The 27843-nt window shown below is 38.0% G+C and overlaps 1 protein-coding gene across 6 annotated transcripts; it reads right to left on the bottom strand.

Moving 5' to 3' along the window:
- Positions 1 to 6: 6 nt before the first annotated feature.
- On the bottom strand, positions 7 to 25948 carry PRP4K (pre-mRNA processing factor kinase PRP4K). 6 transcript variants are annotated; one of them, XR_011337156.1, is made up of 17 exons: positions 25849 to 25948; positions 20908 to 22101; positions 18044 to 18217; positions 17642 to 17797; positions 17161 to 17242; positions 14145 to 14355; positions 11604 to 11677; positions 10072 to 10162; positions 9546 to 9693; positions 8210 to 8347; positions 6877 to 7030; positions 5795 to 5909; positions 5144 to 5295; positions 4587 to 4673; positions 2715 to 4041; positions 2106 to 2191; positions 7 to 1308 (listed from the first exon to the last, which is right to left on the bottom strand). XR_011337156.1 is itself a non-coding variant. In XM_069853585.1 (15 exons), exons 1-15 carry the CDS (start codon positions 25884 to 25886, stop codon positions 3838 to 3840), a joined length of 3018 nt encoding a protein of 1005 aa, XP_069709686.1. In that variant the 5' UTR covers positions 25887 to 25948; the 3' UTR covers positions 2509 to 3837. The 6 variants fall into 6 exon arrangements, 1 of the variants encoding a protein (XP_069709686.1); XR_011337157.1 differs by having other exon boundaries at positions 7 to 2191; positions 2715 to 2760; positions 3274 to 4041; XR_011337155.1 differs by having other exon boundaries at positions 7 to 2191.
- Positions 25949 to 27843: the final 1895 nt, after the last annotated feature.

Genomic DNA, 27843 nt, shown 5'->3' with positions numbered 1-27843 from the left:
AGTAAGTTTTAAGTGTACTTTATTAATTTCAAGCAATTGCCACTTCCCAACATCCTCCACCTGAGTTACAATTTTACACATACTGTAGAAGATCGCTCTATCTCCAGCAGTATCACAGACTTGTCTGCCTTCTGAAGTGTATGGTGGGTTAATACACATATAAACGTTCTTCAGAGGTTTAATGCCACTTACCCTATGTATGGAGATAAATATTATTAAAAAGGTTTTAAAGGAATCATTATATTCTATCAAAAAAACTCTTAAACAGTTTTTAATTTTTAAATTATAGTAGTACACGAGGTAAAAAACCCACATTCTAACTGCATAGGGCTAGTATCTATTTTTTTCTGAATGCTTTGCAAACTAAGTACGCTAAGTGTGAAGCTCCTTGTCACCACGAGGGAGAAGAAAAAGGGAATTTGGGCAATAGATTTAGCCAAACTTTCTGTATGCAGGACCTCAGCTGAAGATATAAATTACATCTTCAGGTACAGGCCAAAATAATAAATTACGCTCCCTCCTGGAGTAGCTGAGAAATAGTTCAACACAAAAACTCTAGTTGCACAGCTGTTCTTTTTACATCAAGCTTCAGCCACAGAAATGCAGCTGACTGCAGTGACATAAGCAGCTACTCTGCTCTCCTCAGAGACCACAGGCTACTGGGATGGCTGTTGCCTAGAACTGGAGAGGTTCCTTAACAATGTCAAGAAGTCCTCAATTCCAGAGGCTTTTGAAGCCAGAACTAAACATTTCCTACTGCTGCCAACAACTGTCAGCTAAGGCCGATACTAGATGGAGGACTGAAATCCACTTGTTCTTTGAATAATCCCTGTCAGCTACTCTCTGTGCCAACAATAAAGTTTGACAGAACTAAAATAAATAAATAATCAGCTAAGTTAAATAAAAAAAAGCGTGTCATCAGCTTAAATATTTACTAGTTACACTACATGCGTTTTAACCAAATATAATGGCAGATTTTTTCCTAAATTTCATAGGTTTTGTACTGATCATTCTAACATTACAAGAAAACTGCATTTAAAGACTAATGCCTATTTAACTACATTTCATCACAATAAAAAGACGTCTTCAACCAGAAATGAAACAAGCCCATCTATGTAACAAATTCTAATACAGTAAAAATATGCTTCAGGAATTAGCATGACTGCAGCAGTGTTAATCAGTTCTAAACTGCAATGCTGGAAACCAAAAGATTAAGACAGAACTATACAAGGAGTATCTCTCATCTTTTATAGGACAGAAACCTTTGTTCATGTCTTCTGGTAGCCATCATCTTCTTTTGAGCTGCACCTACAACACAAAGAACAAGTGAACGAGCAACTTTATGTTTCTCCAGAATAGCTTAAAACAGTTCTGTAGGCATTAAGGGGCATCTTTTCTACTGCTTTGTTTCTGTATCGCCAACTCATTTCATTGTTTCCTATTCCTATTTTAAGAATAAAGTACAAAGCAACAGAAAAACTAAGCTGTTACTACATCTGTGTAAACTTGCCCTCAGAAGCACTGCCTATGTTGTAAAAGTGCAAGTTACTTTCTGCACTTAACTAGTAAGCAACTAGTTTCATTAAATATGAAAACTAATTTTTTATTTCCTGTATGAACAAGATACCTTAACATCTGGAAATAAGGAAAGATTATTTTTTATTAAATTAAATTGAGAAGAGACAGGTCAAAGGTTCCAAATAGGCATACAAAACCACCCATCTCCTGCTTGTTATCGTAGTTAGTTCATTACATCTCCTTGGTGGGGAATTCCCCACCAGCAGAATGACTGCTTTGTGTCATTTTTCCATTCTTGAGTGCACTGAGAGTGCATGATTGTTGCCATTAAGTACCTAGATGAATACAAAAACCCTTCTTATTAAAGAAGTACTATCAAGTATGTGAAACCAGTGGGGTTTTCACAGCGTTTCAGAATACATTTATAAAAGCGAAGAGATGAACTCCTTAATATTGTCAGATTTAAACAGCAGCATGGACCTGCAAAGTTTGATTCTGGTTTCCTCTGGCTGTATAACCAACTCAAATATCTCAAGCTGTTTTAACTTGTTGCTAAACGTTTATCTACACATGCTGTCAGAAATAACCTTGTTAAGAAGGTGAAGCTGGTGTCTCAGCAAATCAGACCCATGGAGTAGGCGTTGAGTGGCCTGTGACTCGCTTTCCTTTTTCTCTTTCAGCACCATCAAAAGGAAAAGTGAGAAAAACAGCACAAACATTAGTTAAAGCCTGAATTTAATCCCATGTCCTACAGGAATAATTTCATTACAATGAAAGCAGACAGACATTATCTGTAGGGCTTTTTGCTTTGTTTTTGTTTAAGCAGTGATAATTACATATCTAATTAACATAGCCTATGGCTCTCCCAAAGATCATAACATTTAATAATCCTTTTAATTAAATGATTAACAGGAAATGCAGGGGCAGTTCTTACGAATTACCTGATTTACCATCACTGAAGACAGATTCTTTTAAAAATGGCTACGAATGCCTTGTTCACAAAAGACTTTATTATCTAATGATGCATACTGAAAACATACAGAAATCTGCATGGTCCACTTTACATGCAGCAGAACAATCTTCACTTTACAATAAGTAAGTGTCAACTGTTTTATGCAAGAGACAACACTTTAAAGTCACATTTCTTAAAGAAAAGCTTCATTTACAAAAGAAATAAAAGGTAAAGAAGCAATTACCGCTTTTAAAAAGCAGCTGCTTTGTTCAAGAGTGGAAGGTTTATGCCTGTATTGAAAGACAACATGATCACAAATAATGAAAACAATGAACAAATGAAACACTTTTAGCATAAAGCAGTACACTTTCAAAATGACATACAAATAGTTAAAAATCTCATTATGTTGTCTACCTATCCTTTAGATATAAGGTCTTTCGAATGAGAGCCCAACATATGTAATTACTAAATGAAAACTCTTCTGTAAGTATTGGTTCTATGTCATAGTGAATTGTATTTAACAAAATGTATACAAAGTCTATCGCAAGTTGAATAAAAAAATTAAAGTAATAAGAAACAGTACACTGAAGGCGCTCTATCCATCAAGTGCGCACTCTTTAAATTTTAAATGTGATGAACAGAACAGAAGTTGTAACTATGCCACGGTTGCAATGCCAGAAAATAAAACAAGATCATTTATCAAACATGCAGGGAATTCTGCCACAATGCTATTGTCTCTCATTTGTCAGTTGTTCCAGTAAAATAACAGCTTAAACACCGGTGATGTTGATGGGTTAGCTTACCTTCAGTGTACTGAAAGTTGTACACAACCTGCTTTAAAAGGAGACCATCCCTGCGGGCAGGCTCAAGAAGAAACAGACCCCCTTCGGCACTGACTACACCAAGGGCATGCTGCTGTGGCCTGCACACACACACCTAGGAAAACGTGAATATAAACAGCATTTATGCTGGCCATTTTTTAAAGACAAAAATGAAGCCAAGTCTGCTAAAAACAAATCAACCACCCAGTATTACTGCTCTTTTTTTTCCTTTTTTTTTTTTTATAACAGATGCATTTTTTCTTTTTATAATATATACGAACTGCAACCATATACATTAGCATTGTACTTCTGTGCAGTCTTGGCAATTAAAACAGTTCTACAGTGAAAATTTTCACATAAGACACAAAACAGAATTACTCTAACATTTCTAAAAGAAATATCAGCCTTGATGTTAATTCAAATGTATCATTTCTTCCTCAACTTTGCAGGGGAAATATTTATGTTTATATACATTAATAACTGTTGTGAAATTTCTTCAGTCTTTGTATCTTAATTACTCAAACCCTTTGAACTTCTTCATCTGGCTTAAATTTTTTCCTGGATGAAGGCGTGCTGCAGAGCCTGGTTGATGCTAATCCGTTTAGCTGGGTCTAACATTAGAATCTGGTCCAACAAGTCCTTTAGCTGGTGTACTTTTTTACGCTGGTCTTCAGGGAGTCGTTGGCACCCAATTAAGTCTGCTAACAGGTCCTTGGTTGGATTAATGGTGCTCATAACAGTAACTTTCTCCTACAAATACAAAAATGGCAGCCTTGTAGAACAGAACTGATGAACAACCCCTCTATCCCTTCTACAGAGCTTCAGCAGCAACTTTTCTACAGGGTTACATCGAAGTTAACTGCGGACATCAGCCACATAGAAAGTTCCCTTATCTGAGCACTAGTTCTGCAATTTTTGATAAATGTACTAAAATAAAATTATGCAAAACAGTAAGAGTGACATCCTACAACATAAGCACATCATACTGAATTCGGACATCCTTCTCTAAAATGAAGGCAGAATGTCTTTTATTAGTAATTTAATGATAATAGAGTATGTGGAGATTCACTGTATACCTACCAAGATGCAACTCAGATTTCTCTTAATTGATCCTAGATCGTAGGAAAAAAAGTATCTGTTGCCAGTTTATAACCATGTAACCTGTCCACATTGCTGCAAAAGGACATTCCAATAGTTTACAGATTTTTAATTAAGATGTCAAGATATTTGAAAGACCATAATAGTAGGAAAGCTTCAGAAAAAGTACTAGGTTAGTCGACACATTAAGGACTTACCCTTTCTGTCACTTTATCTACTTCTATATACATAAAGTTGAGATTTTGATCAAAGTGCTGATCTTTGAACACACCTTTTCGAATCATCTGGAAAACAAGGGAGAGGCATGAGTTTCAGGAAAGTTCTCCATGTCTTACGAATTCCACAATTAGCATCAATGTCTACTAACTTATTCCAACATGAATAATTTAACACTAATGAAAAATATATCAAAAGGACAGTAAGAAATATCTAGATTTAATAGAAAAATAGTTCAAACTACTTGAAAAAGGACACAGTATCTCCCATTGACTTACGTATTTTTTTCAATTCAGTGCCTAGGTTTCTCCTTTCACTTTATACTTAGTCTATGAAAAAGAAGCTGTATATTTTCACTTCATAAGATTTTAAATCAATATTTGTTATATAGTCAGAATGATGTCTGATATTTACTTGCTGTTAAGAGAAGATGTATATGATAAGAAACAGAATTCAGAGAGAAAAAATAAAGTACGTTCTACTGTTCATTACAGCACTCTCAGTTATTAATTAAAAATCACATGCTTAGTTTTCTTACCTTGTTTGGCATCTTTCCTTTGAGATCCATGGCTAGTTTCAACATATGGTTATTGGTTTTGCCAGGAAAGAGTATTTTTCCTGTGTAAAGTTCATATAACGTGCAGCCTACAGACCACATATCTATACCATAGTCATAGATTTTTCCTATAACTGAAACAGAGCAATTCCTGTTAATTCAATAAAGGCAGCCTTAAAAGATATATCACAAAAAAACAGACAGATGAAAAAAATTTTGATCTGTGAACTACATTGGTGCTCCTCCTAAGCGCAAGTCATCACCATAAAAGAAGGATGCAAAACATACAATTTTTACAGTATCCCTATTTTAGAAAGGGAGGTTTTTACCTAACACCTAAACTAACCAGCATGAATTAAGTTAGTAAAAACCAAGAAGTCAGAACAATGCCTCTAAATTAAAACATTACTATAACCAATCAGAATGACTTCTCCCTGTCCTCACTGAGCTGACCACCAACATCCATGAAGAGTCATACCACCATGTTTTCAAAGCCATAGTATTTCTAGAGTGAAGCTTTGCTAGGAGCAGACAGACAGTAAGTTCAGGTCAAATTCTCATTTGCTAGTACCAATACACCCTGCTACTGCTGGGTATATTGATCATACATGTGACCAATCCAAAGGTACTTACTGATTTCTGGAGCTCGATAAAATCTACTAACTAGATATGGTGTGATGTCATTATCCGCAACATGTGAAGCTGATCCAAAGTCACAAAGCTTTAATATCGTTTTAGACTCATTCACCTGAAAGTTAAACAGAGATATCCATTAGCACTATTTGTAGAAAGAATTACCAACAGCACTTTGAAAACAACAATAAATTTAATTCAGAGATAAGAAAAACATTCAGCCATTAAACAGGAAGTTCTTCCTATACTTGAATCCTCCTCTCTGTATTCTAAGGAAACTGTAAAGCCTTCTTAAATTGAAAGTGACAGTGAATGTCTTCAGATCCTAAGAAATACAGAAAAGGTCAGTTTTACATACTTTTCCCTTACCAAATTACCCTTGGTGGACACAGATTTCATTCCAGATACTAAAAATTATATCAGTTTAGACTTCCAGCTCTAGTATCCGGAGTACCACTCACAAACCAGCACATTATTCACATATCTCATGCTTACATAGATTTTATTACTACGATGAATGGCAAGAAGCAAACATTTTAAATAAAGTAAAATCTCAAGTTTCCCTCAGGGATGACAGCCAAGAAAACCAAAGGAAACATGTTGCATTCCTCTAATGTAGCTCTCATGCTCTGCTAGCCAGAGTTTTTAATTGAATCAGGAAAGAAAAAGAAAGGCATTAAGAATTTTTCCCCGTTATCTCATGTGCATAAATTAAATCTCCACCCAGACTGAAAAAAAAAACAAACACCCAAACAATTTTCATTTTACAGAAAGTAAGAACATTTTCCAACTATTGATGGAAGAAGTCCCAACACTTCTCCTAAGAAAGAATACTTCTCAGTATACTTCTCCTATGGAAGATCTGTGTTCTAAAACGATACAAACACATGCAGGTTTGTCTAAGAAAGACTGGACTAAGTAAAACATATTATTTAGATACCATATTATATTTGTTACTATTTACACAACAATAGCGTTTTCTATCAAGACATGAACCCTTAACTTTTTCAATTAAAGAAGATATTAACAGAATGGTATCATTTCAAACTGTGCTAAATAAGTTTCAATTATTTATTACTTACCAAAATATTATCTGGTTTAATATCTGCATGTAGGATATTGCATCTTTTAAGAAGCTTTAAAGCCAGGAACAACTGCTGGCTGTAGGAACGCACAGCTTTAATATGGAGTCCAACATCTTTCCCATACTTTTTCAGCACCTCTCGTAAATTCATACTATTAAAAAAAGTGGAAAGAAAGAGCTTAACAAGGAAGAATACAGTGGCCTCCTAAACTATAACATGAATTTCAAGAAACCAGTTAGCTTTAGACATCTTTTCAGAAAAGCAAAATCCAAGTTAAGATACAGCATAGCTCTCTGCTAGCTACAGCAATGAAAGAAAAATGCTGGTCAGTCATTTCTATACTGTGTAATTACTTACTAGACTGGACTTAGAACATATTTTTCATCAAGATTAATATGAGAGGATTTAATTGCACATGAACACCATTTTCTTAACTGTACCACCTTTGCACCTATTTTCTGAAGAAATAAATAAAAAAAGGAAGTATGCAAGAGATATTGGTTGAACAGGTAATTTTTTGATAACTTTCACAGCAGATAAGACTACCGCAATTTCAAGACAAAACAAACATTGGATGTAAACAACAAGCAAGTGTATTATAGAGAGATACTACAGCACTATGAAGTGATTTCTTGTATGGCTTATTAATGAATATATTATAGTAATTTCATAAAGCTTGCTTTGCTTCAGCATAACTTATCTTCAACTCAAGTATGGCAAAAATTAAAAATACGACATATACAGAAGACTTCGGATATGAACGACCAAAGTCTCTAAGCAGGAATGGGAACTCAGGCAATTAATCTACCATAAAACACAGTATCTACAAATAACCTGTCAAAAGAGTCTAATGAGTTAAAGGAAAAACTGAGCATGCAAAGCACTAACAATTCTTTTCCTCAGACTCTTGTTATGTATGTACTCTTCACAGAATATACGGCATTTGCTGAACCTCTCTGGGAATATATTCCTAATCCAAACCCGCAAAATAAAAAATTATGAAAACTAATAAAAATATTGTGTTACATACACACACACACAAAATTATAACAAGCAGCACTGGCAAGATGAACAGTCTGATAATACATTATTGTGTTTCAAATATTGTTCAGACAAAGTTCATAATGCCTCCAAGTAAAATAGAAATAGTTCAGTAGTGTGTGATTTGTACTTCCAGATGATATATATATTTAAAAAAGAAAAGTTTCTTGTATTCTTGAATCTTGGCCATAGAACAAGACATCAAAACAATAGCCAAGAAAAGAAATTTAAAAGATCACCCAATAGTACTTTATTTTTTACAGAGAATCTCTAACATTTCTCATCTTACCTGAGTGGCTCAAATACCAGACAGAGATGTTGCTTGTGGTAGAAATGCCTGAACAGTCGTAGACAATGAAACTTGTCATCAGGGTCTGCATCATTGAGTTTTTTCAAGAATTCCAGTTCTTTTAGGCCAGTTTTTTGCCTGAAAACAAAATCAGTGACATTCTAATACCTTTTTAAAATCTAGACATTCAGTTGCATTGTTATAATTATCAGGACATGAGAACTGTCTTGTCATTCCTTAATGGACCATTGCTTAAAAAAAAAAAAAAAATGATCAGAACAGTGATTTGCTATTGGAGCCAAGACACTGGGTAAGTTTAATTCTTTGATCTTCATTGTGCCTCTGTAACCTACCTATCCCTTCCCCCTCCCTCCTGGATGCATGTAAACCTAAAATCAGGTTTCCTCCTGTAATAGGACACTTTATTTTAAAACAGCACTCGCTTAAGAAATTTACATTATTAAAAAAGCACTTAACCATTTACATTACCAAAAATGTTTTAAGCTAAACTGACTGAAGTCCAATACAGACAAACTGAGTATCTATACAACATACTGAAATGAAATAGCTTATCACCACCGCCCCATTTCAAAAAAGATTTTCTAGATACTTATTCATATAAGTCAAAATAACCCAAATACACATAAAAAGAAACTTCTAAAACTTTCAAAGCAAAATGTATGGAAAAGTGTTTCACTGAAATTGTCTTTAACAGAAGATGACATAACACATGATCGTAGAAATACTGCAGAAGATACTGAAAATTAATATTACAGACAAGTCCTGACATAATATAATTTAACGGATCATACTTGTTAATGTTCACGCATTCTGAAAGACCTAATTTTGTTTTTATTGTTTCAACAAGCATGTATCTTATGTACATGCAAACACATAGAGAACATTAAAAGTAATTAATGAACAGATGTCTTTTTGCAAGTTGCAGTTTATTGATTAGGTTCCAACTCATAGCCTGCCAAATCAATTCAGTCCATCAAACCAAAATTGTTACAGTCCACAACTCCTATGTAAAAAATTTTAGTGCTGGGCAGGCCTCAATTAACTATAATCTTTCTTGCTACTACTACTCCCTGCAGGTCTGCAAATGAGAAAGTGCCTGATGAAAATGCCAGTACCCTTCTCCTGTGACAGCTGTAAAGCAGTGTAGATACATAGTCCTCAAGTGCTTCCCATTATCTGGCTCATATTAGCAGAAAAGGCAGGAATCACAGCTGTAATCTGTTACTTCACTTGAAACAAAGGGAGATTCAAATCACATCATGAAAAACTTCCAACTATAACACATGCTTTATTATTAAACATAGACACTACTTACATAAGTTCATTGTTCCTGATGATTTTAACCGCTACTTCTTGGTTTGCTCTTGCCATATCCCTGGCTCGCACTACGTTACTGAAGACTCCCTGACCAGTGTAACCATAGACATTGTAACGTTTATCTAGAACTTCACCTATATTTACACCTGAAGGATAAAAATCAAGCAATTTAAGGAGTTATGAGTGACATACATAATAAAACCTTTCATGAAAACAAACCATTCTGTAAAATTGAGGAAAACCAGCATAAACACTATTACCGCTTAATTTCAAAACATGCAACACTTTATATCATGTGGCTTTGTGGAAATTATAGGGAAAAAAATGCGATTCAGTAAGTCTGGAGTCTTTTCATAACTGAGATTAAAACCTGAATGCTCATTTCATTCATTACATCACACATTCAGTGAGGGCACTGCGGTACACTCAGATTAGTATAATGATTTAGTGCTTTTTATATGAAGATCTTTTCCACTAAGTACCCTCATTCTAGCTGTCTTTGCAAATTAAGAAATAAAACTTACGGTAATAGCCTTCTGCATCAGTCCAGTTATCCCTGAGATTGGGGTTTTCTTTGAAGTCTTTTCCAAACCCAGCTGCCCTTAGACGAGCACTCTGAAATTAAAAGAAAAGTAACAGCTTTGCCTGTGTGCTGTTTTTCCTTGATGTTAACCTACCAAAAGCCCTTTTTCCCTCCCAAAACACTGTTCCTCTCCACAGTACAAATACACTTATCTTTTAGGCAAAAAAAACTACTGAACACAAAATGCTATCTACACATCAGTATTTAGAGACTGACGTAGGGTATGAGGATGGGAACAACCAATGGAACTATTATTAAACTCAAATGGGTAAAGTTTCAATTGATACTCACAAGGCTTGCTATTTTGGCCCATCTGAGTAAGAGCCTTAATTACAGTATGTTTGTAGTAATAAAGCTTGGCAATTTGCAGGAAAAAATGTACTCTTTAAACCCTGAGTTTCTGTTCATTCAATACCCCTTCACAGGTTCCATACTGTGATATTTAAAATACCTGTGATCATAAAATTACTACAATTGCTGTTGACATCTCTTAACACATTTGGCAATATATTATCATAGATTCAAATCTATGGGTAGCAAAGAATATCTTCAATTGAAAAACAGTTTCTGGAAGAGGGAATTGCAAATTTACAAGCTATTAATACCTACTTGCAACTTTCAAATTTTAAGAAGCACCCCACCACACATAATCCTTCAATTACTCATCATTTGCCAGGTCAAAAGAGTTTAGTTTTTTAATATTTTATTACCAGTGTTACTAGAGTGACACCATTGGCAGCCTTTTGTCACCAATGCTTCTGTCAAAACTAACAGATTATGTTCAACAAACAAAAATTAACTTGAGAATTTCTAAGTTAAGATGAAAGTTGTTGATTGATTTCTCAGAGTTGGGCATTAGCAACAATGAGGCAGAATTACAGAGAACAGCAAGTAAAGTCTCAAAACAAGTCACTAGACTCCTTGATTTGTACACCACTTCGGCAAATTTGGAGAAAAAGTGCTGAATTATTGCAGAAGTAAAGCCAGGAAATACATCACTTAATAAAAAAACTTAATGAAAACCAAAAAACAAACCAGAACCCCCAGTAAAACACCATGTTACTCCAACACAGCATCATTAGCAAATTAAAGTATCTTACACAAATGCTTTCTAATTAACCATGTATGACCCTCTGAAAAAAACCATGTATTTGGAATAGTGTAGCATGGTAACATTAACATAGAGTATAAAGTTTGTTACTGTGTGCCACTATAGGTCCTATCCAAACAGACAAATTCCCTAACTGCTCACTCTGGTAAAATTCTCATTAATTTCAGCAGGTTTTCTTTCACTGGAATATTAATTAGGAAATACTCTGTCTACCTTGGCTGATCAAAAGATTGAGACCATACTATCCACTCAGTTACACAAGCTTTTACAAATCAAAGTTCCCACAAACCTCAAGTGATAGTAACTCTCTTAACAAAAATCAAGCAGAAGACCCATTCATTTAATCTCCAAGAATTACCTACATCAAAGTATGCAGCGAACATATCATCTGATTCTGTGAACATATCAGGAGCTAGCAGTTTCTTCTGAGCTGAACCTTAAAATGAAACTTAGATTACTCAACATGAAAAAGGCAGCAAACTAATAATAATTCTGTTACCAGGATAATTTGTGACTTAGTATCTTTACCATATAATCTAAGATCAGTATGTCGGCAAACAAGTAGCTCTACTAATGTTTCTAGCAAAGATCACTTTGCATTCTATAAATACAAAACTCAGATTGCAGAAGTTCTTCTAAGCACTCAAAAATGTACAACTCCTTGAAAAATTAAGTATAATTGCTTTCAAATAATTCACACAGCAGAAAGCAAAAAGCACATACTTACATGATCTCTACAGATAGTGACTATATACAGGCATAAAAAGACATATAAAATGACTGTGTGTCTATATAAAAAAATAGACATATTTTCAATATACAAGTTCAGGCATTTCTGCTAATCACAAGGTATTTTACTAAAACCCAAAACTGTAAGGACCAAAAGTTGTTTCTTTGAAAAATGTTTTCTTCAACCCTGTCAGAAAGACCTCACGTGTAGCTTTTGGTCAAAGGCAATGTTAACTATTATGTTCAAGAGAAATATTTTTAATGTGGGCAAGATTATCCCTTTCTCACCTTTTGATCATCTTTAAAGTCCCAAAGACATTTTACTTGGTTGATAAGATAAAAGCAAAGAAATATAAAGTACATATTAGTGAAAGCATGTAAACTTTAAACTATTTTGTAACACATATAATGGTAGCATCCCTTTGTGACCATAGTAAATCATAGACACCCCCTTTAGGGTATTAAGCAATGTAGAAAAACAAACAGTTAACCTCAGTTGCTTCAGGTCTCATGAGGCATATAGCCAACCACTATCACACAAAATAACTAGACTGAGATCTTCTGACAGCATCAAAAACTGCCACCCATCATGCTGACACAATTGTTTCAAGGTATAGACTCGTCATCTGACACTATGGAGAGACAGGTTATGCCTTTGTTCCGAGATACAGACCCTTCCAGCAACTTCCTCAAATTTTCTTTTTAGTTCCAGTTCATCACATTTTCACTGGGCTACAATGAGTTATTAACTGGCTCCTTAGCCACTTATCTATCTTGCCTATGTATAAGGTAAGGATTTAAATAAAAAAAAAGAGTCTTAGAAACAGAATCCACTGCTTCCATCTGTTGTTAAAGCCACCTCCAATCCAGAATCCTAACAATATATGAAAACCCCCAGATTGAGTGTAATTAATCTGTTTTTAAAATCAAACCTTTTCCAGATCTAAAAAATGTCTATGTAGTTAGTTCTATTTTCATATACTGTAGTGGACAAAATTAGAAAGCGGTACATGCCTTGACAAAAAAGGAAAACTATACTGTCCATAAGACAACTAAGTCTAAACTAGTGGTATACAAATACAGGACAAGTGCATGAGAAAGTTGTTTCCACCTACATTGCAGGAGAACAATCTGAAAACATACCGCTCAAGGGAACACTAGGACTAACTACAGAGTACAGCAGTCCCAAAGAGATGCAGGTTTATTACTTCAAAGAGAAGCATTCATTAGAATACAGCATATTTAGCTCCCAAAGACATATCTAACACATGACATGAAATACAAGCTAACTGTCCAACCATGTCCTGAGGGGGTTGGGCAGGTTTTGCAGCCCTTGTTAAACAGCGTGGTGTTGCAATTACAGTTAAATAGAAACTAAAGTAGTTAAAACTAGCTCAAGTATGTCCACATAGCAACTAGTCACACATTTTTCACTACTTGGAAGATGTACAGTAATCTACTTTCAAAAGATGAAAAAAAAAGGGTAGATTTTCCATACTACAGGCTGCACTGAGAGATGCTCCTTTTGCCACAGCAGGCACAAAGAAGGTTTTACATCAAGATATATTTCATTTCAGTATTGTTGTACAACAGATTATGTGCAGGGAAGAACAGGAGGCCATAGCCATTTCTTCAGCAATAAGTTATGCCACCAAAATGGACTTAAGTAGCAATGACTCTCAATAGTCTTAATTCTTAAATACCGAAGATCATCTATACTCTTTTAACACAGTGTCTTTGACCAAAAAAAGGGACAACGGGGGCATAGTTTCCAATCCACCACAAAATAAAGACTAGGAACATATTAAGCTCTTTAGAAAACAACATGCCTAAGTGAAAATAAAAATTTGTAAGTTAAAAAGGATTATTCTTAATTATACAGACAGACTTAACTGCTCTTCCAAATATATACCACGAATCACATTAAGATTTACTAGAAACATAGAGGACATCTTCCATTCACATCACCCTCCCTAATGAGCAAGCTTTATTTTAATGTTATATATCAAATACCACAATATTTGTGCAAACATTCACAAATTCTGTCCAAAAAGTCAATCTACTTCCAAGTCTTGAAGTATATAAGGAAACTACGCAAAACGACTCTTGGAGTGCTCTACTTAAGAGCTGAGCTTTCCTAAATTGCCCTAAAAAGTGAGATTTCAGATTCTTACCGTTGTTCTGTTCGACTGTCATGAGGTTGTGCTTGGCTTTTACTGACGCCTCAAATGTGTCCACGTTTTCCCGTTCGTACTCCTTAACATCAGCAGCTACTCTTTCTAGGATGTCATCAGGTGAATTTGAGCGACTACGTGTACTACTTTGAGGACTGCTTGGTTCAGATGGTACAGATATATTACTGTCTTCTGTCTGGCCTTTGTATTTCTGAAAAGAAACTTAATCATTAATCCCACCATCGCAGCTTATCACCGTTTAAACACTTTTTTACTCACACTTCCAATGGTTTGTGTTAAACCTTAACCTTTGCCTTCATAATCACCTACATCTCTAATGGCAGTAAATTACTTCCAGAATGGGATACAGATTTTAAAAACTCATATTGTACAGTGCACTGCAGCCTGGATCATAAAAGATGACTGAAAAACTCATACGTGTCCTTTAGGCATTATATTTTTGCAATAAGCTATTTTTATTCATGACTGACTATTTCGTTGTATGTGACAAAATGTCAGTATCAACTGATTTGCTACTAAACCATTCCGGTACACAAGCAGTGAAATAAAGTCTTCAAGGAAAGACTAATGAACTTGTATCTTCCACCCTAGAATATATTTTCCATTTTTATTAACGTTACAGTAGAGAAAAGTAATTTTTAGTTTCAGGTTCTTTATTTGAATTGGAAATCCTATTTATTCCCTCATTCTTGTTGAAGAATTTCAGATTAATTAAAAAAGATCTAAACAACACCTTTACAAATTATTTCTAAAACTCAAGCATGAAATTACACAAATGTCACTTCATCTCCCAAAAGTTAAAAAATTGAGCTGAATAAATGCTGATACCACTCAGTTATCAAGGTTGAACTATTCAATAATAAAAGCAGAGGTTTCCTATTTTGGAAATGAAGCTCTGAAATTTGGTTCCTGTATGGACCACCAATAGTTCTAACAGGCCTTTAAAAGGAATTTACTTTATATGGTTTTGTTCAGTCGTAGTTCTGAAGGATTTTACAATTAGCTTTCCATAAAAGACAAACAATGAACAGTATTTTTAGTGCTGCTTAAACTAAGCCACATGTTATAACCACTGCTTTTATAACTAAATATTAAGTAAATATGCTACAGCATTTTTCTCACTATATGCTAACTGTGTGCCAAATCCAAACTTCAAAAAAGATACCTGATTTGTGCTGTACAACTACATTCCCTTTGGCCATAGCTTCCTTTCAGGGGTCTTGATCATATATTATGTGTCATTACTGTCACCTTCCTACCAGGAAGGAGTCGTTTGCAGGAACTCAAAAATCTAAATGAATAAATTATCTACTTTCACAAAGAGAGAACCCATGACAGTCGCTTCATGAAGTTTTGGAAGCAAAGGCAACTTCTACTTGGAACAAACTGACCATGTAGGTTAACTGATATGTAACTTAATGCAACATAGGCATTATCATAGAATCACAGAATAACCAGGTTGGAAGAGACCCACTGGATCATCGAGTCCAACCATTCCTATCAAACACTAAACCATGTCCCCCAGCACCTCGTCCACCCATGCCTTAAACACCTCCAGGGAAGGTGAATCAACCACCTCCCTGGGCAGCCTGTGCCAGTGCCCAATGACCCTTTCTCTAAAGAATTTTTTCCTAATGTCTAGCCTAAACCTCCCCTGGCGGAGCTTGAGGCCATTGCCCCTTGTCCTGTCCCCTGTCACTTGGGAGAAGAGGCCAGCACCCTCCTCTCTACAACCTCCTTTCAGGTAGTTGTAGAGAGCAATGAGGTCACCCCTCAGCCTCCTCTTCTTCTCCAGGCTAAACAACCCCAGCTCTCTCAGCCACTCCTCGTAAGACTTATTCTCCAGCCCCCTCACCAGCTTTGTTGCTCTTCTCTGGACTCGCTCCAGAGCCTCAACATCCTTCTTGTGGTGAGGGGCCCAGAACTGAACACAGGATTCGAGGAGCGGTCTCACCAGTGCCGAGTACAGAGGGAGGATAACCTCCCTGGACCTGCTGGTCACGCTGTTTCTGATACAAGCCAAGATGCCATTGGCCTTCTTGGCCACCTGGGCACACTGCTGGCTCATGTTCAGCTGGCTGTCAACCAACACCCCCAGGTCCCTCTCCTCCAGGCAGCTTTCTAGACAGACTTCTCCTAGTCTGTAGCACTGCATAGGGTTGTTGTGCCCCAAGTGCAGGACCCGGCACTTGGCCTTGTTAAACCTCATGCCATTTGACTCTGCCCAGCGGTCCAGCCTGTTCAGATCCCTTTGCAGAGCCTCCCTACCCTCCAGCAGATCCACACTTCCACCTAGCTTAGTGTCGTCCACAAACTTGCTAAGGGTGCACTCGATGCCTTCATCCAGGTCATTGATAAAGACATTGAACAGGGCTGGACCCAGCACTGAGCCCTGGGGAACCCCACTTGTCACTGGCCTCCAGCTGGATTTCACACCATTTCCCACCACTCTCTGGGCCTGGCCATCCAACCAGTTTTCCACCCAGGAGAGTGTGCGCCTGTCCAGGCCAGAGGCTGACAGTTTCCAAAGCAGAACGCTGTGAGAAACTGTGTCAAAGGCTTTACTGAAGTCCAGGAAGACCACATCCACAGCCTTTCCCTCATCCAGCAGCCGAGTCACTTTGTCATAGAAGGCGATCAAGTTAATTTGGCAAGAACTATGATATGAACTATTATGATATCAATGATACAACTATGAAAAAAACCTATAGATTAACATAATTGAACATTTTTAAGATGTCAAAGGACTGTCAGAGAACATTTAACCATAACACAAAAGTGACTTGCAGAAGAGTTGATTCAGTCTTAAAAGCAATATTGTTGTGATAGCAGTGTAAAGTTTAACGGAGACTAACATTCGCAACAAACTAATTGGAAAAATATAGTAATAACTATAATAAGGCAGTAGTGGGCTAAAAGCCTTCCTTTATCTCAAGATTTTACACTAAAGCATGAAATAACTTTCTGTAATGCAGATGATAATACAACCATGTACCTGAACAATTGCTTGCCGCTGTAATCTTCTTTGTCTTATCTCTGCTTCTTCATCCTCTTCTTCCAAGTCAAAGTCTTCAAGACTACACAAATATGATTACTTTACAAACGCAGTCTTTGGTGTTGAAAGCACAAAATATAATAACCAATGGCTGCTCAAGTGAATCAAAAAGCAAAGGTGTGCTAAACCCTAGTGTATATGTTTACATCACCTTACTTTAAAAAAATTATCTTTTGCTAGCTCTCTGAGATTTGAGTATTTAATTTTTAACTGCAATTAAGAGTAACTGCTTTAATGAGAAAACAAAAAGGTTTCCAAATCATCCCAACAGTAATTTGACAAGAACAAAACTATTAAAACATGATTAAGGTTTTACGTGACAACTTAAAAACTACACCACAAAGATAAATGTCTGTTCATACACCAAATCAGTGGATCTGTATTTTTAGATAGTCATCACGAGTTAGAAATTAATTCTTACTTTTCATCTGATGAAGACTCCTGTTCAGCTTTCATACCCTCGGAAAGGCTACCTTTAAATTTGTCTTCTTTAACTTTGCTTCTGCTCCTACGTCTATGGCCACCACGTGACCTAGACCTCCTTCGAAGGCGAGATCTACTTCTTCGGCCTCTATCCCTGGTAACAATAAGAGGGGTTTGAAGTTTCAGGAGTTCGTTTTGTTTTTTTGAAAAAAAGGAAGAAAACTGATTCATAAAAACAAAGGCACATTATGAGTCCAAGCAATAAAAGAAATAAATTCATGAGGGACAAAGTAAATTAAAAAAAAAAAAAAAGAGCATTGCCTCTTTCCACATAAGATAGCAATTTTATTCTTTCAGCAATATTTTACAATATATATTAAAAAATGCAGTGTGTCTTTACCTCCTCCGAGGAGACCTACTCCGCCTTCTTGGAGATCGGCTACGTCGAAGGGGTGAACGAGACCTCCTTCTGAGGGGTGAACGAGACCTCCTCCGGGATGGAGACCATCTGCTGGGTGGGCTAATATCTTTCGATCTTTCACGTCTAGACAAAATATCATCTCTGGTCCGTGTCCTTAAAATAGAGGAAGAGAATGGTAGTAAAATCAGGAGCAAGCTGAAAACAAAATGAAATCACAATTCCCTCTAAAAGCTCATTTTAATATCTTACTGCAGATGAAGGACCACCAGATGGGCTTCTGAGAGAGAGATGAGCAAGTACGTCACAGAGCTGGCTGCCCTTACTGTGTGTCTGCCCACCCTGGGAAATATGTGCCCATACACACATCTAGTTCAGGACAACTCTGGAAACAAGAGCTTGTTAATTACTACCACAAAGCTAAGACAGGTTTTAAAACAAAGCTTGCATTTAAGTATCATCACTGTTTACAGTGTCCCATTCTAATGTTTATCAGAAACAGTATTTAAACAATAAATAAAACCCAAAACCTAATGCTTGGGAATTTTCTCAGCAACTTTACAACACAGTATTGAAATTTAGAACCGTATTACTCTGTAGCAATGACTTTATTGGCTGTTTCAATTTGGGCACTAGAACCAGATGGCTTTAACCTTTCACACATTCTAATACAGCAGCTGAAAATAACAAGTAAACTAGCCCTACTCAAATAAAAAAAAAAAAATTTAAGTTGCACACTATAAACTACTCAAAGTTTGTTAATTCTTGTCTATACAGATTTATAATTATTTAAGAAAAAAATTCTTGATGGGACAACTACATTAAAAAGCTTAACTGTATTGCACGACAGCAAAACATAATCAAAAACTGGAAAGGATAGAAGTTAAAAATATTTAACAGCTATTCTAATGAGGCTGCCACAGAAATTCTTGGAATTTTTTTCCAAAAAAAAAGGTTGATACTCTATTTCTTTTTTTTTTAATAAATCAAATTGGGACAAGTTATTTCAGGTGTTATCTCACATCAATGAACAAAATCTTTTGGGTCTGAAAGACTATTTCCACCCATTCTATAATGTTTTTTTTATTTATTTTGAGACTGTTCTACCAGTTTCAGTTACCTGAGTGATGTATGACTACCAGACATACAGATCTGGTATAAAATAATGAGTGGGACAGAATGAGAAATCATAAACGTGCAGAAGTACTGGCAGTTTCTACAAGAAATAACTGTAGACTCAAATGCTGGAAGCAGACTGATCCCTTTAACCCATTCAATTTACATTATGTTCCTGTGTACAATTTAACAAAAAAAAAATCACAGGATGAATTGACAGATATGGGTTTCTTGGCTAACAAAGTGGTTGCACTGCCAAAACCGAAGCAAAATAACTGTAAAAAAAATTAAATTAGTTCAGAGATCACAGGTATGAGATAAAAGGTAGAAGCTGATTAAGAATTGATAGTAACATCATATAATGAGTAACTGTAATCAAAGACCTGAGAAGTATCTTACATGATCAGAACACTGGAAACAAACACGAAAAATAAAATTATTGTGATTTTTTAGTTAAAGCTGTCCATTAAAGCTCCTGAAATTTTCTGGCAGCTTGTGTAATTAGTTGTTGCAGTTAGTTCAGGATGTTACACAAAGAAAGATTATGCCTGCTGATTTGCAAACACTTCCAGCAGAAAATATTCCTTGAGAGCCCCCGACTCATGTGCTGCTTTACCCTGGTGTTACTGAAGTATGAATTTGATAGCAAAATTCTAGACACAAGCAAAAATAATATCTAGACAATTAATTCAAACTGCCTGCAATGCAAGCTGTCATGAGAAATGAAAACGGAAAGATGTAAAATGCTATGAAGAAAAGTCAAATACTATGTTAAAGAAACTCGGTTGCGTTGATAATTCCTGATTCGCCAGAAAGCAGTCAAATAAACTGCTAGCATTTACAATACTTGCTTAATCTGATTAATATCACTGGGGTCATCCTCCAAAGTACCTGCAGTATTGCTAAGCAGGCTTTGTACAGACAAATAAGCTGATAATGCACCTGCAAAAGATACCCCATACCTGGAACCAGAGCGACCTTCAGTGATGCAGGCAGAAAGACTTTCACGCTTATTAGGCACTAACTCACTGAGCTAGATCTTTGTGCTTTCAATACACTTTTTAAAATACATGCTACTTTGTTCTTAATTCTTGGAGTGGGTGAGGCTAAATTCCATGATAAAACATTTCAAACTATTCATTATCCAGAAGTAATGCTTAACTCTTCTGCCTGTTGAACTACTTACATTAAATGAATTCACTTCCAAAAACCTATAAACTTATACTAAAAAAATTGACTGTGATAAGAACATCTTCATATAAAAGATTTGCCTACATTCTCACATGCCAACTCTATAATTTGTGTCTTTTTTGAGGAGGGAAGGGGAGTTTATTACACACTGGTTAGCCAATATTGATACATAAGAGCAGAGGGTACTCTTACTCCACAGAAAGCAAGAGAACTGTTACCTAAGAAGCAAAACAGAAGCCAAATTATGAATCCAATTGAGTGACAAAAAAGAGAATCTGAGCTACAAAACTTGTCCTTAATAGTGAAGTGAGAAGCAAATAACCCAGCACTTCAACAACCAAAGCCAAATTTGCATGTCTGACAGCCGGGGGAAGAATTTTTCTAAAAACTAATACATACAAGGTAAGCTCATAACACAATGCACAATCCAGTTACCTTTTTTAACAGCTATTTTCAGAATAAAAGAGATAAACACTGAACTAGAAGATAGCTCATCCTCTAATGCATTTTTGTGCTGGTTCATGACATCTCTTAGTTACCTGGGAGAAGACAGACGCCTCCTTTCTGATTCTCTTCTTTTCCTTTCTGCAGACCTACTCCTTAGTCTTCTAACCGGAGAACGTGTTCGAGAGGGGGATTTACTCTGTTTAGATCTACGATCATTAAAGAGAGGGGATCTGCTTCTTCTTGACTTTTCTCGTTGTTTGGGAGATAAGCTTCTTCCCTTTGGGCTACGGCCAGGTCGTCTAGGGGACCTGTTTTCTTTCCCTGAAGAAGCATCTTTAGAAGGAGATTTAATTGGCTTTTTCTCTTTGTCAGTCTCTGATCTCCTAGGTTTTCTATCTTTGGACCGTGATCTTCTGTCTTTGGATTTGCTTCTTAGTTCTGCTGGAGATTTAGATTTCCTGCCACGATCTCTGCTTTTGTTTTCATTTACAACTGGAGACTTTCTGCGATCTCTTGATTTACTCTTATCATCAGCCTTATTTCTATCCTCTGGGGGAGATTTAGACTTTCTGGTTTTCTCCTGAGATCGCCTTTTAAGCACTGGAGACCTAGATTTCCTTGTCTGATCTTGAGACTTACTTCTCTTATAAGGGCTTTTGGATTTCCTCCTCTCTTTTGATTTACTTCTAGTTGTCTTCTCTTTGATTCCATCAACTCCTGCCTTGCTTTTCTTTTTGTCAGATCTGTGCCTAGTCCTTTCTTTCGATTCACTCTTACTTCCTTTCTTGGAACTAGTTTTGTTGTCCACAGGTTCTAATTTCCCCTTAGTGTTTGACTTAGCTGTAGGTCTCGTTCCATTTCGCACTTTTTCATTAATCTCCCCCTCTTCTTCAGATCCTGACTCATAACCTTGCAATATTAATCCCATCCCAGACTGGACTTTTCCTTCCATTAACTCATTTTCAAGTTCAGCTTTTAATAATGCTCTTTGTTTCTCCAAGTCTTCCAGAGGAGCTAAAAAATCAATTTTAGTTCTTTTAGCTGGTCCATCTTCCTTGTCAGAGGCATCAGCTACCTCTTTCCGTTTATGTTTTTTATGTTTGTGTCTGTGTTTATGTTTTTTGTCCTTATCATCTTCTGAAGAATGTTTATGTTTCTTGTGTTTACTTCGGTGTTTGTGTTTCTTTTTTTTGTGTCGGCTGTGCTTGTTCTGAGGTTGGTCTGCCTCCGATACTTCCCCATTTTCTTCATTTACACTTTTCTCAGATACGTCAGCATCCTCAGCCCTGCAATAAATAAAAACTACAGATCAGTACTATCAACTCACTGCAGTCCTTAATCTTGTGTTGACAGTCTTTTATGATAGAAACTAACAGGCTTAGTTACCTACCTTTGGCAGAATTAAAAACGTAGGACTAATATAACTAAGTCACAACTACAGATACACTTACACATGAACAGACGGCTATGACAGAAAAAAAAAATACTATGGAAGGAAGATACAGAGATGCACTAACAAAACAGATCACATGGATGAAACCAACCCTTAGGCTTTTAGGTTCAACACTGATAATATCTGTTAACAGTATACAACAGTGCTGCATATTTATTTACCCCATCAGTCTATCATCTGTCTTATCTGCTGCTCCACATTGATGCCAAATGCAAGCAATGTCTTTTAAAAGTGTTTTCAAATGGTAGAGTACAGCTGTGCTTTAAAGATCAAAACTTATTTCAAGGATTACACTGATCACCTAAAGAAACTATCTTTCAAAATCTCACAGAGAGTTGAATCTGTTAACTGGAATTTCTTTCTGAAAGTGAACATACCTGTGAGAAAATCAAGAAATGTTCTAGTAGTGCATTTATATTACTCATGCAATAAAGGAAACACTATCGATGCACAGGGTAAATTAAAGAACTCTAATTTCAGAAAACCTTTCTGATAGTATACAGCAGACTATCAGCTTCTGAAATAAAAAGACCAGTAATCCTTAGACCCATAAAATGGCATTGGCCAAAAAAGCAAAAAATATGTCTGCAGCAGGTTATTAAAACAATAATGTACAGTGTTTCTTCTTAAAAAAAAAATCATTTCAATAGTGTACTTCATAATTTTGAAAATTATAAAATTCAGTCCTGGTATTATGCATTCACTTTTATTATCTTCCTGAGACTGGCTAACCAACAGTTGTTTTACAGTGTTTAGAGCACATACCTCCTGATCTCCTTCAGAACATCAATTAAGTTACTGTTTGCCTCTTGAAATTTGTTGCCAAATACTATAGATGCACGAGTTCACCTTTCTACAAACTCACCCTTCCTAAGTTACACTTCTGGAATTTACTAGCTAACACTTTAATAACTTACAAACAGATCTTTCTGTATCCCAAGCCTCATTTACTGAAAAGAAATTTCCTGAATGTCATGGTCAGGAGAGGTAGCAGGATGGACAGAGATGTAGCGATATCTTCCAAACTCTACTAGTTTCATACCACAGATATTTCTGAAGATTATGATCAATGACCCAACAGAAGAAGTCTATCGAATGTATTCTAGGTCACACTAAAAGGATGCCACTTCACTATGCATTTGATCAGTGTCTTCCTAATTAAAGATCTTCAAACAGCGCACAGTTACTGATTCTCTCCTGCTTGAGTTAATGCAAATTCTAGGACCAGTAAATAATCCAGATTTTTCCGCAACACATGCTAAAATTATTTGCTAAAACTATTAACATTTTAGTGCTCCAAAATGAGAAATTTCCTAAGGGAACAGACTGTTTTGAGTTAAAAAGTACACAATATTCCCACTACTTCTGCTTACTCAAAATATTTATATATACACACACACATATATATGAGAAGGGTGTTTTCCCTAAATGCTTCCTCCTGACACTCCGCACTATTATGACAACAGAATATCAGAAAGAGGACACACTACTTTAAACTAAGCTTGCTCTACGTTGCATATGTCACAAAATACAAGAAAAAGAAGGAAAAAGTATTAAATGCAAAATTTTTCTATTGTATTTTCAACCCAGAATAAGTACGTCAGTGATTTAAGTTGGCTAAAGGGCAGAGAAATGTCACAAGGTGAATTTTAAGGGAACTATGCATCTATTAATATTTCTTTCAGTCAGACGTAGGATGCTGCAGAAGTCCCTGATAACACATTAACAGTACTTCAGTACATTACAAAAATATTACAGAACCAACAAAAACCACATTTGAGCAACTCCAGACTAAGTCTTTCTTCTTTTAATAACAGAAAGTAACACTAGAATCTAAAAGGAAATTGTCTTGCTATTGTATGTATTTTAGTATTATGTAATAACCTTGTCTTACTTTCCATAACAGAAAGCTGGTAGCAGAGCTGCCAGATTACACACAGCCTCACAGCAGTATCTCATGCCACCAGACTGCTAACAATGACTGCCAGCTTGCTTTGGTTTCTACCTCAGTTATGAAATTGCTATTAATTTCATAATTAAGAATTAAATATTTCAAGAGTCTATTCACATGCAGGAACCTTTATTTCACATACTTCCACCAAAATACAGATAAACTTTTACTTAAGTGCCTCAGAGGTATAATGATATGGATGAGAAGATTTTAGAAGGTGATAAGGCAGGTAGGTAACTAGATGTTCAGGCGCTATTGGCTTTAGCTAGGGAGGAAATGTGACATGATTTTGTTATAGTTCCACTTTTTCTTACTTCTGAATTCAAGAAGGATCATAGAAAGGATGACAGGAAGATTTGCAGAGAGGTTTCACCCATCTTTTCTTACATTCAGGCTTCTTATAACCAGTTTTTACCTTCTTGCTCTTAGTTACATTTGTCTGTACAACATCAAATACTCTTCTTTATATGCTCATGTGTCTGACCTGGTTCACATGTATATGTGCTACTTTCCCTCACCTGTATTCTACTCCCATCACTAACAGGGAGGAAAAAAAAAAAAAAAGCCACAAATGGCTACTTGTAAAGGGAGAAAATGTATAGAAAGTGGTTTGTGTCTAAAATGTTTGTATAGCAAAGAGCAGCAATAAAGTTCGAGCTTAGCCGTGCATAAAAGTTCCAGAGAAGAAAACGTTCACGACCTCGTGGGCACAGACAAACGTAAACCTCACACCGCTAACCAGGATACCAGGAGAACGCTCCTCTGGAACCCCGGTCCGGCGGGAAGGCGGCAACTCGATCTTCGCTACCAACGGGAGCTGGGAGTTGCCAGTCATTTCGAGGACTGGAAGGAGGGGCTGGCGGCAACAAATCGCTTTTTGCTTCCACCGGCACAGGCGCTTCTTATAACGCGAGAGCGCCCGGGGGAGGTGGGCTCAGCGCAGGGAGAGCTCAGAGGCACCTATCGACCCGGCTTCTCGCTCCTCCGGGGAGACGTCGCAGGGGGCGCGGGGACAAGAGCCCTGGGGAAGCGCCAGCCCCGCTCCCGCTCAGGGATGCCCGAGCTCTGCGCCCCGGAGCGCAGCGGCCTCGCAACCACGCGGAGAAAGAGGATTCCCCCCTACCCCTCTTTTTTTTTTCCTTTTTCCCTCCCCGCGCCGCAAACCCACTTCCCCGGGGAGGGGAAGGAGCTGGAATTTGGGAAGAGAGGAGAAGAAAAAGGAAAGCAGCTTCCCCCCCCAGTCCCAACCACCGCCCCGAGGCGGGAAGGCGCACGCGGGGCCGAGGGCGCGCGCCAGGCGGCCCATTGCGGGCGGGGTGGGGGTGGAGGGGGGAGCGGAGTGGGACCGGCTCACGGCCTCCCTCCCCATCATCGCTTCCCGCTCCGCACCTCCTCCATCCTTCCCGGTCCTCAGCCTCGCTGCCCACCTCCGCCCTTCCTCACAGCGAAGCGAGCAGCTCCCAGAGCAACCCCTCTCCTTTCAGAGCGGCCACCACCTTCCCCCATCACCTCCTCCTCCACCCAGGCCTCTTCTCGCCCTCCGCCCGCCCGCGCTTCCCTTCCCGCCTCCCCCTCCCCTGAGGCTCCTGTGAACAAGGAGAGAGCCCTCCCAACCGGTCTCTTTCTTACTCGGTCGCTCGCTGCTCGGGATCCGCCGCGGCGGCCATTTTGAACTTCCAAACTCCTTCGCCGCCGCTGGGGGAGAGCGCGCGGCCGCGGCGCAGGCGCGGGGAGGCAGCCGCAGGCCGGAAGTGAACCCCGCGCGCAGGGCAGGGAGCGCGCCGGAAGCTCCGCCCCTAAGGGGAGGGGGGCGGGCGCGCGAGCTCCCCGTCGGGAGATAAGGCGATGAAGGGTGGGGAGGGACGACACCCGGCCGGAAGTGACCCCCGCGCGCCGGGCAGTGAGCGCTCCCGAATGTCCCGGCCCGGCCCGCCCTCGCGGGAGGTGGCGTGTGGGAGCGGCGCTCGCTCTCCCCACACGCGGTCGTGGCGGTGTCCCCGCGTCTCCCGGGGCGGCCCGAGTTTCGGCGGGTGCTGCTTCTTCTGGTTCGGGGAGGGCCTAGTGGTGCGGGAGAGGCGAAGGGCGCTCGGGGCGCGTCTCGTAAGACGTTGCTCCGCTTGATTCGCTTCTCTAGCCGCAGTTTGAGGGTATCGGGGCGCTAGGATGCGCCTGGGAGTGACTGCGGTCCGGGGGTTTCTCACCAACGCTTTTTCCTTTGGGGTTAATGCCGCTTCTTTCATAGCGGGAGTTGTTACAAACCTAACGCGAAATAGGGTGTAATGTTATTAATCTGTCGTTTATTTCTAATTTCCACAAGAGATTTAAATAATCATTGATGGCATCATTTTTCTCTCGAGAAGACTCTTCCTCCTTTTAGATAGATTTACAGAAATGCCTATGACTGGAAGCTGAATCTAGACTTTATTGTGGCCTAGAGGTTTGATAAAAGTTATTTGAAATAATGAAGTGAATTTTAACTGGTTTGTTTATTGTCTTTTGTAGATTTATCTACAGATGCCGATGTGTTGCATCAGTTAACCTTCAACACCCTGAGGAAATTGCAACACCTCAGCTGTATGTTCTTGTGCTTGAAGGTTTTGAAACCCAGATTGCTGGCCTGGTGGAAGTGCTTCTGGTAGAGGTATACAGATGCAAGCTCTGCCAGTTCACAAGCAGCATCAGAAGACCAAGACACAGCTGGCTCATATGCATGAAATGGATAAAATCCTTAAGGTTGGAAAAGACGGCTAAGATAATTAAGTCTAATCGTCAGTGCAACATCAACGTGCTTACTAAACCATGTCACAAAGTGCCGTGCTTCCATGCTTTTTGCACACCTCTAGGAAGGGAGACTCCACCACTTCCCTGGGTGGCATATTCTAATGCTTCATCGCTCTTTGCATAAATAATTCTTTTCTGATATCCAATCTAAACCTCCCTTGGCACAACCTGAGGTAACGCATCTCAAATTTCAGGCTGTCCTAAAATAGCCCAGGATGAAAATGAGTTGCATATCATGGGAGATTAAGTTCACCAAGAAAATAAAGAAAACAAAGTCAGTCTTGCAAAAAATGTCTGCCTTATTATCTGTGTACCAGATGCTTCGAAATGTGAGTCCTCACTGTTGTGATATAAGACCAAGAAGTCAGAGCAGTAATCCTCATGCCTCTCCTGTGAAGTGAACAGCTTGTTTGGGGGAGTAGCAGCTCATTTGCAACTTGAGAGGTTGTGTTCTGTAGTGCCAGCTTCTCTGTCATGTTCCAAGAGCAAAGATGAAGAAGCAGCAGCTCAGTCTATGCATCTTAACATCTGTCGTGTTTCCAGTGTTGGAACTTGGACCTTAACGACAAAGATAAAAACCCCAAAAGCTGAATCAAGTTATAAAAATTGCCAGAATCAGAAGAAAGCCAGGTGTGACAGTGAAGAGTTAGTTCATCCTGTGAAAGATGCTTTTGCCTCAAGGGTAGGTTCTGAGAGGATGCAGCATTTCTGCATCAGAAGATGCTCATAAAATCTACAAAAAGGGTCATGATCAGGATCCTGGCTTTAAATACATCTATTGTCATGTGACAGAGGGACTTAAAGGAAAATTATTTAAAATCACATAAGTGAAGAAAAGAAGCT

The sequence above is a fragment of the Phaenicophaeus curvirostris genome, chromosome 3 (assembly GCF_032191515.1).
Source record: "Phaenicophaeus curvirostris isolate KB17595 chromosome 3, BPBGC_Pcur_1.0, whole genome shotgun sequence".
In the NCBI taxonomy this organism is placed as follows: Eukaryota; Metazoa; Chordata; class Aves; order Cuculiformes; family Cuculidae; genus Phaenicophaeus; species Phaenicophaeus curvirostris.
Note: the sequence above shows the minus strand (reverse complement) of the source record. Positions and strands in the feature narration are given on the sequence as shown.